The sequence below is a fragment of the Centroberyx affinis genome, unplaced genomic scaffold, assembly GCF_046629955.1.
Source record: "Centroberyx affinis isolate AG114_WGS23_722 - 3 ecotype Tasmania unplaced genomic scaffold, CSIRO-AGI_Caff_v1 ptg000563l_1, whole genome shotgun sequence".
NCBI classification, from domain to species: domain Eukaryota; kingdom Metazoa; phylum Chordata; class Actinopteri; order Beryciformes; family Berycidae; genus Centroberyx; species Centroberyx affinis.
In genome coordinates this window covers 7,501-24,356 of record NW_027279206.1, presented here as the reverse complement: position 1 = coordinate 24,356, position 16,856 = coordinate 7,501, and the positions used below count along the sequence as shown (strand labels likewise).

Genomic DNA, 16,856 nt, shown 5'->3' with positions numbered 1-16,856 from the left:
AAACGGCTAACTATCCGCAGTATCCTATATTAAAGCTCTCTACACTACATGAGTGTCTTTACTGTCACAATCCCTCCATTTAGCCTGCACCCAGCATGAGGGAAGCTTGGCAAGACAGAGGTGCAATTACCATTTACAGGCAGAATTCCTCAGAGTTTTCCCAGTGCAGCAGTACAGTCATAAAAAAAACAAACGAAACATTTGATCATGCAAAAAAAAGAGGATACAGCTACAGAGAAGCTGTGGTATCTCCCTTCAATGCCAGAACAGGGCCAGAGACAATCTGTCCCATCTGTAGTCTAGTTGACCGATCTGCTCCTTCAGTAAGTGAGTAGTCTAACCTGTAGACTTGTTATTGATGATTACATTGACTGGGGCTTTCTGCTTATTCTCCTCTTACAGATTGAAATAACAGGGCAGTGAGGCTTCAAGTTGATAAGAATCAACAATAGGGCTGGTATGGACTTGCTCAGTGGAGTAAAATTAAATAGATAAAGGTTATCTATTTAACAGCCTCTGTCTCATTTAATGAGGGGAACACTTTAAACAGTGAAACCTGTGCGTACAGGTTAGGGTGCATGTCTGTGGCTTAAAGGCACCGCAGGTAAAAGCCTGACTATCACGCATAGTAGACAGAAGATGAATTAGCCTTCATATTATGATTCATTGTTCCCATTTCGAAGAGGATTACATCTTGTCCTTTTGAAATATAGAGCAAAGAAGAAATGCAGTCGTAAACTTGCAGGAATGGGTGCAGCACCTTGACATTTAATAATTGGCAGCGCCGTTTACCACGGAGTCACACATTAACGACGTTCACACAGGCGAGGCATCTTCATTTACAGTTATTACATTTCCATTGATGTGGGTCTCTCATTGCACTTGAGGAAGTGTGGGCTAACTTACAACACAAGACTGTTCCGTTTCATTCAAGACTTTAACGTGCACAGCTGCCTTAGCGGGGTTGCCAGAACAAGTTTTATTGTAACGTTGTCGCCCATGAAATCGGAATAATGTAATATCTCACAACACGCCTAAAAACAACGTGGACATAGCGTTCTGCGTCGCAGGAACTCGTTTGTGTGAATGAAATTTACAACAAACCTGTATCCAGCATGTTGAAGGCGAATGTTTATGACGTCATGTACAGTGCGACGGCAGCGGATTGTAGTTCCTCCTCCCGCTTTTCAGTGTAGCTGTAGTTTTACCCATCTGGATAGCTCATAGACTCCGCTAAGCTGAAGTTTTTATAAATATAAATTATATGTTATTTTATATTTAAAATATGTTATTTTATATTTATATTATTATTATTTTAATATTTCTAAATATTTATGTAGCCTATGTACACAGGTCTCTCTTGAAAGTCTTTTTAGTCCTGTTTAGAGGATTCAATCAATCAGTCAATCAATCGACCCAGTCTGTGATCATAATAGGGCAAACGACCACCAATATAAACACATAGGCTATCGTTATTGTATGTTTATATCCCTAAAATTCCTTATCAACTTAAATTAGTTTGACATTATTTACTATCATTTTATGTCATAAAGATTTACGTCAGCCTAAAAATATGGGTAAACTGAGTAGCCTACGGGAGAGTTTACCCTCCACTAGGCTACATCCCCTGATTCTGATAATGGTACAGCCACATGTATGATAGCCAAATTAAATCTGCTGAGTCTGCAGATATTATGGTACTGATCATCAGGAGATTGGCTTGGTCATATTCAGTGCTATTAGTTTCCTTTTATAAGCAGTTAAAAAATCGAATTGATTGTTTAACAATAAATGACTTCTGTTTTTTTTTCCCACAGGTATAATTATTGAGTGAAAGAGGGTCATCAAATGCAGTGATGGCAGATGTGCATATATTAAAGTTTTATTCAAGTGCATGGCCATGACATTATGTGCATGACAAGGAGTTAAAATTCCACATTTAATACAACGCACATGAACATAAAAATAACAGATGAAGACAAGACAGTTCCCAGTGGTTGAATGCCATTGAATCCACCACTAATATATCTTGTAACACATGCTGTAAGTAATATACAGTATGTTTCAGAAGTAGCTATACAATAATACTTTAATAATAATAATAGTGAAAAACAAAGCTGTATAATTTTAGTCAATTTGAACTTATTTAGTCATTTTAACAAAATAATTCAACATTCAATGGTCCGTAAATCATGGGTGTACCAGGAAACAGGAAACATATTAATTAATAATAAAAATGTACACCTACTTTTGAAACATCCAGTACATTTACATTAGGTGGTGATCATTGAAATACAATATGAGGTGTGACAGAATACCAACATGGAATGAAATGTGTTCATCATAGGTTTCTCTTTTGGAGTGTATTCTGACACGTAGAGTAAAAGCAAATTCACATCGCAAAGCACAATTGGGTGGAGTGACAAATTACAAAATATTGCATCTCTGGTTAAGTATCTTGGTTCATGAGTAAATAGGGAAAGACTTAAATTTGGCACTGTGTGCATTGTATCCTAAGAAGTGGTCTATTTACAAACAGGAACTGAAACTACTGGAACGTACACTGAGATTGTTACACTCAGCCACTGAATGCCTACCAAATCACTGCCAATTAATATCATTATTGCTATTATTTATCTAAAAATACATTTCCATAAAATAAAATGCAAAATAGTTTCTCATAACTCTGTAAACATCTTCTTTGCAATTATCTGACATAATACCTCTACTATATACATCATAATGTGGATTTCAAGATGAGCCTTGTGCATCGACTTAGAGCCTCCGCTAAGTTTTGTACCAGGACTAAATCCGTATGCGCCTCCTGTGTAATCACATCAGATAACTCTTAATAATAAGTTAAACTCTACTCCTAGCTACACGGCCAGTTGTGTCTAACAAAAATAAGACAAGTATGGCCTCAAGAGTTAACACAGGAATTTGTATCTATTTTTACAGTGAGAGAATCCATCCGTAGTCTTGCTGCTCTAGCTGGCACACGTCATGCGTAGACACTCAGACAGGAGTGGAATTTCAGAAGCCCTTTAGCACATAACAGAATCATTTATCATCACCGAGTACAAAGTGGCTTCAGTACGCTAGCAAAAAGAATATTCCCATACACTACTTGAATACACACACATGCACTCACACACTTAACTGCGCACTCACTGACACACCCACACACACACACACACACACACACACAAGACACTAGCATTGTTGGCACATATACAGTCCCTGGGCCAGCAAGGACCTCAGAGAGGAACTCCAGTCTGTTTCTTTACCAACCAACAGGAAATGTTTGCAGCATTATTAGGACTTGCGGTTATCTAAAAAAAAAAAAAAAGAACATCAACACAACTATGAGCAAGAGCAAGACCGTCAATGTACAGTGAAATGCTGAATAAGCTACACTCTGCTTGAGATCCCCACCCCCCTTCGCTATGTAATGTCCTCATCCTGTTTCCTGCTTTTCCTTCCTGTAACAAACAACCATGGGAGAATATAAAGGGGCATACAGCAAACTCTATTCAGAAAAAACTAGTGAATGCTGGATTGTCATGAAACTGATTGTGAGTCCTCCCATTGTGGACACACGTCTGTACTGCTCCCCCGCAGAGGAGTGCAGGGGTATCGCCGGTTGTTCCTCTCCTCTTTTCTCTCCTCTTTCATCTTATCTCTTCTCCTCCTCTCTCCGTTGTGCAACATCCTCCCCTGCCTCTCCGTGGCTCCGTCTCGGATGAGCCATGGCATCTCAGGAGTTTTCCTCCGGAGCTCTGCGGAAACTTAGCCTTTTGAAGGAATCCCTTTGAGAGGGAAAGGACAGTGGGGGTGGGTGGTGGGTGGGGGGTGGGTGGGGGGGCGATAGGGCATGAAGAGGAGGAGGAAAAGTCAGGGCAGGCAGAGGTAGGAGGAGAGAAGGAGGGTAAATGTTTCCATGAGGGTCTTCTAGCACACAAGACAGGAATTTAAAAAACATGTTCACCTCTCAGAGTGGAAAAGCTATACAGTACAAAGATGAGATCAAGATTACCATGGTTTATTATAAAAGCACTTAGTGAGAAATAAGTCTTTATTAATACATGACTGCAATTTGATTCCATTTGTGCTCACTTCCCTTTGGCTTCAGAAACCATAAGACACAAAGATTAATGGTGCAGTAAGTGTTTTATGTCCTCAGTCTCTTGTCAAAACAGTATGGGATGGAGAAGAGGAAGAAACGATGCATCCAGGGGGCAGCTTTGTATTTACCCCTCGTTGCTGCGCTGGTGGCACAACTTGATGTGTCATGTGTGTCTGTTTACCTGTTCTCCAGGCGCAGCTTGATGATGGGCTTATAAAGCTCGGGAATCTTCCTCTCCAGCATGGGCCTCAGGCTCTCTCTCAGGCGGCTGTAGTTCTTCTTCAGCTCCTGCTGGTACTCCTTCTGGTCCGACGTGATCAGGTGCTTGTTCTTCTCAACTGCCTCGCCACACCTACAGGACAGAGGAGAGGAGAGGAGAGGAGAGGAGAGGAAAGGAGAGGAGAGGAGAGGAGAGGAGAGGAGAGGAGAGGAGAGGAGAGGAGAGCATGGTGTAAGTGAAAAATGGATAGAAGCATGGACAAAATGATAGATGTATAGAGGTGTGTATGGATGGATGGATGGACTGCGATTGGTGCGTTCCACCAATTAGTTTTATAAGGCTTTGGCTTCAGTCATATTAAATCACACAAAGAAAGGGAGTCCAACCCAATGCAATAGCCCAAAACTTATCAGCAGCTTCAACAATGGTTCTACACAACAAATCCAGCTCTAGCTTGCATTGCAGTATTTCATACTAACTACGTCCCGTAACTGCTTGACATAAATTTGACTCATTTGTGCGCCAGTGCTCTAAATGTGCTGGACTGTAAGGAGGTCCTTTGTGCCTCTTAGACCTTTTAAAGCATCTCTACTAGAATGTGAGCTGAACTGTGAATGACCCACAAGGCGGGAGGAAGTAAAAATCCCATAGTCACAAATGGCTAACAAATATAAATCCTATTCTCTCCCATGTGCTGAGAAGAGGAGAATGCCTGATGATAGAGCAGAAGTCCACAGGGTCTGCAGTAAGTACAGAGGGCAGGTATGGGGTCTGCCCGCTCTCCTCCATCATGACATGTATAATGGTCGACATGCAGACCGGTCTGCAGGAAATCGGAGAGACGGGGATGATTGCAAACACATGTCCGAGTTTATCTCTCAGCTTTTAATGAGGGTAATATGGAAAACTGCAATGTCGTGTAACAGTATACAGTAAATACGCAGGGCATTGAGCATTAGGGACTGTTGACGAGGGTAAAGTATTTTCCAAGCCATAAAAAAGATCTGCTGATGTGCAGCTGGCTATCTGACTGCTAGGCTTGTAATGTAGAAAATGAATGCTACTGACCGACAGATTTCTACAATGATCAAGTGTCCTCAGTTTTATGAAGTAAGTACATAACTGTGCTCTCCACAGTCTTTTGACATTCATTATCATTATCTGATTTTCCAGAGGAACTAAAAAGACTGTTCATTTTTGAAAAACATCTCTCAATCAAAGAGAGAAGATATCTTGTTTGGATATTTTGAAATAAATACATTAAAAAAATGATCAAGGCCTAGAGTCATGATTTGTGTGAATGTGAATGTTTTGAGTAACCTTACGTTTTGTTCTTTCATAATGGCACAAGACACACTTTGTTGGCTGATACATGCTCTAAATAATGAGACAGCAAGTTTCTCAGGTTTTGAGAGGAGGAACGAGAAGTTTGGAGGCACATTTATATCACTATGAAGAATGTGTCCATAGGTTGGAGAAGACTGCAAGCAGCACAACCACCTGAGGAAAATGAAGAACTCATCAGGAGCTGCAGAGAAGAGAGATGGCTTCATGTCTGGATTGGTTTGTACAGAGAGGCCAGTGACATTTGGAAGCTGTCAGAGAGAGGCGATGCATCAAATCTGAGGTGGGATCCATGGAAAAAACAAATTGTGGTTCCAAGGGGAAATCTGAGTGCAGCAAAAGCCTTCCTTCTCATTCTGCTCAGGTGCAGGTCCTGTAGACAAGCAGGGTACCCAGACTGACCACCTGTGGACTGGCTTGTGCTTCCTGGGTGTCTGTTGGCTGTAGGAGATTCCCCAGTGCCCACAGCATGTAGCGCCCACAGTTGGGCTCTCACACCAGGAGGGACAACACTGGGATAACTGGTGTTATGAGAACAAACTTAACTTCACCTGCTGTCAATGCACTTTGACCATTGTTTGATCATTTAAGTGGTAAGAGTTGGTGCAATGTAAAAGTGTGATATAGGTCACATCACATCAAGCCATTTCATTTCATTTCATTTTCATTTTCATCATCAAAAAAATGTCATGCTGTAAGCCTATAGTATGTTAATGGTACTATATATTTCTACAGGACTTTACAAATATTCAGGATATTTAATTTTGTGTGATTGTGGGATAACTGTGATTTTGATTAAATTAATCAGTTTTTGTTCAATATTTTTTTGAATCCTTGTAGCAAAATTACTACTCGCTCACATCAATTAATATCTATGAATTGGATAATTTGAGCGCTAATTAGTAGAAATGAAGCCCACACACAAGTGTGAGCTTTTATGAGCTTCAATGAAAATGATTAAAAGTGTGAGTTCCTTTTATATTTGAATAATCAAAAACGGCTTAGCACCCCATGGCTGCACTTCCTGGTGGTTCCCAACATGAGAAGAGCAGCATTATGCTTTAATAGGCCTGGGTTTGACAGCCAAACTAAATTTCTTAATTATGGGTTTAGCTTCTGACAAAGGTTTGTGTGCCCTTGAGCCGTACAGTACATCAGGTCACAGTAATGACTAAGCAGTTTAATAACAGTGTTTACAGTAATGAGTCACATTCCAAATAATAGCTAATGAAATGTTTGGGTATGAGGGCCGATGTCTGAGGTCAGTGACGTATGAAGGGAATTCTATGTGGTAGAAGAGTGACTAACACCACAGCACACGCTAAAGTTTTCCTTAATGGAATTTGTAGAATGCCACAGTTGAGAGGATTGGCATACAAAAGGGGCTAGTGCCAGCTTGCCTGGATTAAGAAAGAAAATAAACATTTCTGAAATTACAGTAAATATTTGCCAGCCTGTTTGCAGCAAAAAGGCAGCTGGAATGTGACATGAGGGTTCGAAAATGAAAGCCACCTTTTGGAGGCCAAAGGAACATGCCCACGAGAAGCTCACACACACGAGCAAACACACACGCATGTATGCACGCCTGCATGTCTGCACACACTTATCCTGCACTAAATCAGCATATCCTCAGACACATTGCTTTTGGTGGGATGGTTTAAATTATGCTTTGAATATTCAAAATATAATGAAACTCCTGGGAACAATAAACCTTTGCAATTCCAAAAGAAAAAGCAGCTTAGTGACATTATGAGGAAAAATATCTTCATATGTCATATGGGAAATGAAAAAATAAACCCGTCACAGTGGGTTATATTAATTCACATTCATCCGACCTGTTTGATTTCTTTAAGCATCATCTGGTATGCAATTTACTGGCTATTATCACCTCCGTCTCTCCATCTTGACTGACACACTGCTTTAGCTGTATGATATCGTTCTTCATCACACAGTCACAGTTTTCTATGGTTCCCTTTTTATCTTCCTACAGCGACACCGGCAATGGTTTGTATATAGAGCATTCTGAGGGACTTTCACTCCCTCAAAGTCAAGTCGATGGCATTTTGTACTCTTTTTGAAGCATTGTTCTATACTTCCACCTGCTGAGCCAGTGCCAGCCATTGGTAACAATAATGAGAAATAAGAATGCAAATTCAGTGAGGGAGTAAAATAAAAAGTGAATTTGAATACCTCTGGGTTTATGGCTCGCCATGGAAGCGCTTGTTTTTGGAGGTTTTCCTCATTTGTGTCTGACTATGCTGCGGTATGTTGTCACTATGTGGTGTATCTTTGATAGTATCTTACCTCATTATGAACTCTTTGAAACACAAGCGCAGTTTGTTGTGGTGACGGAACAGCTTCGGGTCCGCTGGGATCTCATTCAGGAAGACCTGGGCCACCTCCAATGGGCCCTACAGAGGAAGCAGGGGAGAGGAGCACAGGAAGAAAGAAGAACAGAAAGAGAAAAAGAAAGAGAGAGAAAGAAAGAAATACAGAGTGCAGGAAGGAGAGAGAGGAGGTAAGAGAGGAAGAGCAAGTGTTTGAGAGTGTGTGAACAAAGGAGGGATGAAGAATGCCTCTCTTTCAGTCAGGGGAAAATGACTTGCTAACTGGATGCCTAATACAGCTAAGGGCCAGGATGTTGAACTGGAACATGAGGAAGAGATCAGATCAGAGAGGGAGCCATGATTAGCCTTCTGCATGGCTAATGTCACCACTAACCCTGTATAGACCCACCATTTGGCTCCCATTTGCCCAGTATGAGATCTTGTTATCCTAACTTATATTCATCATAAAACCGCAGCACGCTCGCACAGCGCCTGCATCACGACAGGCATGGTTAAACAGCTCTGATTAGCATCATAAACGCATTGGGCCTGGGCCTCAGTCCTCGGTCTGAGCTCTGGACCGACACGCAAAAACCCAGTCTCCTCTACTGATTACAGTCAAGAGTTATATGTTTACGGAGCTGCTGAGCATTAGGGTTATGTATACAACCATCAGGTTGGAGCGAGGGACCTGTCAGATTAGACGGTGGAAGATAAAGCAAAAGGGGGAGGGGGAGGGGGGGGTGGCGATGCTGTAGCTGGCTTCATCATTACTCTAACATTCACCATGCTGGCAGGACCTGGGAGCTATCAGATCAAAGAGACCTCCGGTTCAGCGTGCCGCACGGCAGAGACATGAAAGGAAGAGGCGCCATGAATTGACGTTTTAACTAAATCAGGGGAAAAGCAAAGGAAGGATTAGGGTTATGGATGGGGTGAAGGCTTTGATGTGTGATCACTGTCATGTCTCCCACCTGCACTCTGCGATTATAATGGAAACTGTAAATGCGATAAGATAAATAGAGGTAAATTATTCTGGTTTCCCCACACACTAGTAAGGAACACTCAGGGGTTAAAAAGGTTGCGACGCAGAGTGTAATCATTTCAAAGAGAACAGATAATTTTGTCATCATTTAGCTCAACTTAAAGCGATTGATTCAGCCGTGATAAGAACAGATGGGAACATAGACAACAAAGTATATGAAAGCAAGCAGTCCTTGTGTTCACAAAATAGCTGTGACACTATACATTACCTGGTTAACAGTGGCTCCCACAGAGCCTTGTAGCAGCATCTGTAACATCTTAGCGTCAGGCAGTTCTCTGTGTGTGGCAACTGCCAGCTCTCTAGTCTTCTTCTGCATGTCCTCGATGGCCACCTCAATGGGAGTCAGGTCGAACTGGAAAAAAGGGAGAGAGAGATAAGTGGAAAGAGAAAAAACATAATATTGTCAAAGAAAAAAAATCAAAAGGTAAGATCTATCCTAAAACTGAATGTTTCCCATATGCGGCGAATATGACCACATCTCTCACAAAGCTGGAAACAAGAGAGCAAAGAGTGTATTGCTGCTGTCATGAAGTGATAAATCTTTGAGCTGTGATTTTGAGACTGGCACGAGCACCAAGGTTGATCATACAGGAACGTGGGCACATTTTCTTTTTCACACCTGCAATAAAATGAAGCTCATTTCAATATAAAAGCTCAAGCAATTTAAGTCCACAATCTCAGTGGCAATTCATTGTTCATGGATTGGACAAATTGCCTTGATGACATCCCACATTACAGCTGTGGTTCCCTGACTTCTAGTTTTGGGAGAGAGTTGTGTTCACAAGTGATTGATTATAGCAATAACGTGAAAATTCTTATGTGGATTGTTTTAGGGCAGATCTTCACTATATTTATGCCCACTAGTGAGTAACATGGCAACTACCTCCTCTTTCTGGATGACATTGATGCGGGTCTTGACATAGGGGAAGGCATGCATGGTGGTGAGGATGGTCTTCCTCTTGTACTGCTCGTTGAGCTCACCCCGCGGCCGGCCGCTCTTGGTGAAGGGCGTGGTGTACATGAAGCGCCGCAGGTTGAAGTTCTTCTCGAAGTTTGTCAGCCGGTCTTTCATCTCATAGTCATCAAAGTAGGGCTCCACATAAGTGATCTGGATATATGCCTGGATAGAAATAGTGGTTTATTTTTTATTCATAAAACTGGACTCTCAGCTCACTGTGCTGATGACTCAGAATGGGAAAGGATAATTAAAGGATTTTGTAATGTACACTACATCATGATTTATTGTGATATGCTATTGATCCCCAAAGGAGAAATTTGTCTTTCCACTTGCCTCTCCTCCACTTTGTGCAAAATGGAGTGCTTTAGGTGTTTTTTTGTCAGTCACCAGACTGAACAATGCTTTTGCACAGTTTCTGATTTGTACATATTTCTATACATTCTCTGCATATGAATGAGTACAATTACACTTTTTCTGTGCATATGCAACCTCAATCTATGGTAAGTTTTTGATAACATGGACAACTACTAATGTGCATTTCCAAATCATAAACATATATTATCTACATTAGGATATTAAATATATTTGATAAGGTGAATCGTTTTTTACAATGCACGTCTACACGCCTAGACATGCCTCTGTACATACTGTATGTATGGCTTCTGTTGACCTGTTATTGTGTACACAAGCACATTTTTGCCCATCCTATATAAATGCTGTAATTTCACATATTGTTTTTCCTCATATTCTGATATTGTTGTAATTCGTTCAACATAACCACTTATTTAATATTGTACATATTTTTCCAGATGTTTTTTGTGGTGACGGAACAAACTGCTAATAATGCTGTGATCCATACTTTATTCATACTTTTCATTCATACTTTTCTACTTAACATGCTCTACTGTTGGTTGCATATGTTTACTATACCTGTATATCTATTTACATCTATTTTTCTTTGCTGCATCATATTGCCATTTGCTGCTGCAATCGTTTAATTTGCCCACAGGGATCATAAAAATTGTATTTTATCTTTATTACGATCAGAAATGTGACAACAAACGGTGGTGCAACATTACACTGGTCCCACCTTGCTGGGGATGAGTTTGTTCCTGTCCACTGGTGTCGAGTCTTTGATCATCTCCAAAGCGTCCTCTCCAAAACACTGACTGTAGAAGTTCTAGGGGAGGGGTAAAAAACGATCTAGTATAATAATGCACAGTACTGTTCACATGATACTGTATCACAATCTTGATGCCAAGTTTGTGCAATTTTCTTTGCATTTCCAGGCTATTAAAAGGATTAAATGATCCTTGAAAGAGCACTTGAAAGCCTGAAAGGTCTTGAATTTCATTTAGCAATTGTTTCAAGACTTTTTACTCCTAACCGAATTCAGCATTTTATTGCTGTATGGGACATTATTTCGGCTTTTTAGCACTCAAATGAAAGGCAAGTGTAACAATAGACTGATCACGGAATCAAATCACAAAACTCATCACAACAGATGGACAATTGTGGTCTGCCCTTGGTCTTTCTGTGCTGCATTGAAAGTCCTTCAGTCATTGTCAGATTCCCTCAATTCGCCCAGTCAGTCCCTACTTTCCTTTTTCACTCCATCTCACTCAGACAGATTCACAGTACAGCATTCACTCTCTCCCTCTCTCTCACACACACACGCACACGCACACGCACACACACACACACACACACACACACACACACACACACACACACACACACACACACACACACACACACACACACGCACACCTCTCTCTTACCTCCAGTCTGTGAGATATCTCAGGCAGATGTGTGATCCCTGGCTCCTTGTAAATGAATTCCCGTTCATCCAGGTCTCCGAACTTGGCCCCATAAAAACCCACTCGGAAATAGGTTCCGAACATCCTCTTATGTCCCTGGAGGGAAGAAAGAGAAATCAGCTCAGGCCAATACAGATGGTGATTGTGCCAGACTTAAAATAACAGTCAGGCATCAAACATTAAGGAAAATGCAAGGATTAAATATTACACCATAATCCTGAGGATATTCTTCCTCATTATGTTAATAGCCTTTTGCAGGGTCTTGATTGTTAATAAGAATATGAAGATTTTTGCTTCAAAATGTGATATCCACCATTTGAAAAAATAGAATAGAAAATGATAGCACAAAACTGAAGCAAATTCTGGTACTTTCTGAAAGATTGTAGGGGATTGTAGTCCTAAATTGACAAAAAGATTCCCTTTGACAATAGATTGAATGTATGTAGAAAGACTGAATAATGAAGGTCAGGTAATAATTTTAAAATTTTTGTAAACATTTTGGGAAATAGCCTTTTATTTCTAGTTAATTAACCTGCCTGAAATAAAGGTCAACTGCATAAATAAAACAGCAGCCTGAGTGCAAAGCAGTTATTACCTTCTGAATGATGTTGTCGAAGGCTCTCTGCAGTTTGTCGTGAGTGGAGGCCAGCTTTCTGAAATCTCTGTGTGCCTCCAGGATGGGCATGATGATCTTATAGACCTCATTCACTGCCTCATACAGACCGCCCTGACAAGACAGACATTACTGTTCGTTAGCATGATTACTTCTGTAAAGAGGGCAAATTTTCTGATGAATTAATGTATATGGGAATGTATTTAACACCTAAAATATTTGTAATTTGTTTTCCATGTGAACCAAATCTTCTATGGCATGACATCCCTCCTACTTCTCTCTAACATTCAGCGTAAACACTAATGCACTTTTTACAATTTAAACATGGTGTATTTGGATGAAAATACCTTTCAAAAGTTTCTCTGTTAATATTTAACATGTAATGTCAATGTGGCTTGGTTGCCTTACGTTGCTGAAGAGCTCTGCAGCCTGCTCCAGCAGTCCCACCAAGCCACCCTCAGTGAAGTAGCGTCCTGAACACACCCCGTCCTCGTCCGGGGACAGGATGTCATCCGACACCGCCGACTCTTCCAGCACGTTGGGGGAGATGTTCTATGGAGAAAAAAATCAGTAGGCTAATCAATCAATTAGCCCTTTAATTAATCAAATAATCAATCGCCGAGGCTGACTCCAGCATGTAAAAGGAGATGTCCTACAGTGGGAAATGGAACTAATTGGATGATCGCCCAATCAATGACCTGCTGACTGCTGCAGGTTAGAGTGTCCTGTCCCAGGCACAGCAGAGGTCTTGTGTGTGTGCTCATGGTTTGCACATCATAGCTGCCATTATAACTTTGTTTGTTTTCAGTTCGGGGGGACAATCTGTTCCCATGTTCCCACAGGAGCAGATATGACTCAGAGTCATCTGTTTGCCACTATGTTGCTTTTTTTCCCCTTCAACTTCAAAGGCGTTGTGTTAAGCAGTGCTACCAAGAGACCGTAGTTATATGTTGACGTTATGAGTGTACAGCTCCCCCCTCTGGACACACACAGCCCAAATTGGAAAATCATCTGTGGGGAGTTGTGTGGTGTGGTGTGATGTGTAGGGGAGGGTTTGCTCTCGTTCTACAACACAACAACAGCTACAACAAACAAATGATCACTACCCGTGTGTGTCTGTGCTTATTGCTTTGTTTTCTTCCTTTCTTGTTTTATTGTCTCCTTGCTTTCTGTGTGTGTATATGTTTCAGATTACCTCCTTGCATTTTCTGTGTGTGTATATCTGTGTGTGCATCCTCTACCTGGAATGTGACGCTGCCCACAGGCAGGTACTTGTGATCCTCCAGCATGCTGAGGTACTCGGCCACCAGGGCGGCAGCGTGGACCAGACACATGGCCGACTCGGTGTAACACTTCCTGTTGTTGTGCTTCTCTGCCATGTTCTGCAGCCAGGTCAGACGCAGGTCAGGAGACGTCTGGTAGCCCTTTGCTATCCTGAGGGAGGAGGAAAAGGAGGGCAATTTTCTAGTTTTATTGGGGTTAATGTAGGTCATGTAGCGGGAGTTGAAGATTTGGGGACACTGCTGAGAGGAAAACTGAATGTACTAAGACATCATTGTATATTTAAATGCTGATTAGATTGATAAGTGAGAACAGTCCGGTATAGGCCTAGGAAGAGGTGTGTGCACTGTGTATAAATGTGAATAGTAAAACACAAAGGGATATCTAAAAACAAAATGTGCGTGTAAGAGTGAGTGTTGCAGTGATATGGGTATTTAGGTTGTTAACTGAGCCATGTATTTGTCATGGGCAATAGAAATATGGAAATTGTTTTTCCGTCCGTGGAATGCATGAATAATCAGTAGGAAAACAGCATGGGTATAAAACAAAAACGCAGTAAATGAATTCATTTATCCTTAAGTGATCCAGGTGAGTCACTATGCTTAGGTATTAATAAATTCATGCATCTGGAGACCAAATGTCTTCTGTGTAAATGACCTATGTGTTGGGGTGAGCCCAGGTGAGTGTGTGTGTGTGTGTGTGTGTGTGTGTAAAGCTCACTAGCTGTTCTGTACAGCTGTCAGACACACACCAGGTGACTGGGACCAAAACCCAAACAGAAAGGTGCATGATAAATGACACATGTAGGAGGCATTAGAGCACATTTAAATAAGGAACCTGAATCAACATACAGCACATGTATGCACTCTTTGTCTCAGTGTTTCCCTTTCGTGCTTTCAGACACACACACACACACACAACCCCACACACCCACACACCGTGTTTGCATTTGCATATTCACAAAGCCAGATCAGAAGACTAAACTGCTACCACATGGTTACCATAGTGAGGGCAGCAAATAGAGGCAAAACAACCCAGACCACAGAGAAATAGGAACCAGCAGCGCGACATAGAGACCAGCCACAGAGAGAGGGAGAGAGGGAGAGGGAGAGGGAGAGAGAGAGAGAGAGAGGGAGAGAGAGACAGACAGATACTGAAGACAGACACAGAGACAAGGAGAGAGTGTTTTAGGGGAGATGCTTTTTGTTCCTCACCTGTACATGAGGTCCATGAGCATCTCGGGGTCTTCCTGGAACTCCCTCATCTTCACTGTGTCGGACAAAATACTGTTTAGGTTCCTTAGAAGTTCATCCACCTGAAAATACAAACACACATAAGAGGTAGCATGGCATGTAGCTACAGTATTTGGTAATATTACCGTCTTTGTAGTATTCCTTGCCCAGTCTGTAGGAGTGTGCCTGTACTTTAGTTACCTGCGAGGGCAGCTGAGTGTTCTGCATCTCGGTGTCCTCCTCTGCGTAGGCCAGGATGGTGCGCAGCGAGCGCCGCAGGTATTCCTCCTGGAAGTCTGAGGACTTGCCCACCAGAGAGGCCAGAGACATGGTCACCTGCATCTTCACCCTCGAGAAGTTCTGAGAGGGAGACAGTGAATTACAGAGTCTCACAATTAGCATCGTTTATCAAATAATGATATAAAGGGCAGCTTTCTGATATGAAATTGCAGTGTAACAAGGCTGAATTTCAACATGTGAAGGATTTTCGTAGGCTCCCACATGGTGACACATGTGCACAGTCCTAGTTAGTTACCCTATTGATGCCTTCCCTGCAAACTAAAGTACAAGCAAAAACTTTAATGCATTCAATGACTAGACAAAGGGAGTTCTGCACGCTAATATAAAATAGATAAATTAAGCTTGCAAGAGTGCAGGTGTTCCTTCTGCAGGGGCTATGTAACTCAGCCTGTAACTTACTTAGGTACTGTAAAACTTCCAATAATAGCCAGAGCTTTTGTTCACCTCAACAAAAGAGAACACTAGGCCTGTCAGGCTATTATTAGAGACAGGCCATTATTCCTTTTGGCAGGTCCGCAGTACCCGGTATGACTAAAAGTAATAGAATTTACCGGTATTCTGTAAAGAATTGTGCTGCTCAAATTTATACATTGCTATTTTAGACCTATAGCCTAAAAATATTACTGGTATTGACAGCTGACGTCAGATACTACTACTGCTACTACTGCTACTACTGTTACTACTGTTACTACTACTACTACTACTACTACTACTACTACTACTACGAAATATCTGGCTGAAATAATCATGCAAAAACAATTAACTACTTTATCAAAAAATGTGATTAATATTATTAATAACATATTGGTAGGCTAAAAGAACATACTGGTCATTAGTCTTGCAAATCAATAAATCAGAACAGAATAATGCAAAAACTGTACAATGCCACAAAGTGGATAAAATAAAGATCTCTGTCACGTCTTGACTAACAAACAGGAGAATTTTAAGGCGCCAGTACCTGTATCCATGGCCTCTTTTTAGTAATACCTTTTGTGATATTTTAGTAATTTTAATGATATTTTAGGCTATAAATATTGTATGAATATAGATTCATTTCTGGTAATTCTGCCATATTTTTTTACCCAGCTTTTACTGGGTCTGGGCTTCATTTACGCAGAAACACAACACTCCCTGGCTATTGTTATTGTACAGCCACAATTTGAGCCCCGGTCTTTATTGAAAGTTTTACCATATGTACTATTGTACTATGTACTATTTGTGCTATGTACTAATTGCTGGGTGTGTGAAGGATCTTCTCATACATACAATTAAAAGCTTTTTTGCTTATTGCTGCAAGTCATGCAGGATTGGGGAACCTTTTAAAGAATGATAGGAAAAGATTGATACTGATAAAATTAAATGCTAGTTGCAAGAAATTCTCCCTGAGTTTTTGCTGTTTTTCTCTCTTCACTTTGTTTGTCCCCTGTCTCCTCCCTGCGTCTCCCCATTCTTCACACTGCCGTCCAAGATAACAGGCCCAACAAACGCCATTTCCATCCTTTGCAGCTAGGCGTGTGTGCTTGTGTGAGTACGTGTGTGAGTGCATATGTGTGTGTATGTGTGTGTGTGTGTGTGCAGACCCATCTATCT

At 41.3% G+C, this 16,856-nt stretch overlaps 1 protein-coding gene across 1 annotated transcript in view; it reads right to left on the bottom strand.

Moving 5' to 3' along the window:
• Positions 1-1,865: 1,865 nt before the first annotated feature.
• The window catches only part of LOC139643148 (dedicator of cytokinesis protein 8-like), a gene marked incomplete at its 5' end in the record, with an annotated part of 22,343 nt that continues 7,352 nt past the window's right edge, over positions 1,866-16,856 (bottom strand). Inside the window, 12 exons of the mRNA XM_071518316.1 lie at positions 1,866-3,809; positions 4,308-4,478; positions 7,995-8,101; positions 9,271-9,414; positions 9,946-10,182; positions 11,111-11,200; positions 11,802-11,936; positions 12,436-12,567; positions 12,862-13,005; positions 13,695-13,887; positions 14,949-15,049; positions 15,168-15,326. Of these exons, the coding sequence (XP_071374417.1) occupies positions 3,758-3,809; positions 4,308-4,478; positions 7,995-8,101; positions 9,271-9,414; positions 9,946-10,182; positions 11,111-11,200; positions 11,802-11,936; positions 12,436-12,567; positions 12,862-13,005; positions 13,695-13,887; positions 14,949-15,049; positions 15,168-15,326 (1,665 nt within the window). The remainder of the gene's footprint in view (positions 3,810-4,307; positions 4,479-7,994; positions 8,102-9,270; positions 9,415-9,945; positions 10,183-11,110; positions 11,201-11,801; positions 11,937-12,435; positions 12,568-12,861; positions 13,006-13,694; positions 13,888-14,948; positions 15,050-15,167; positions 15,327-16,856) is intronic.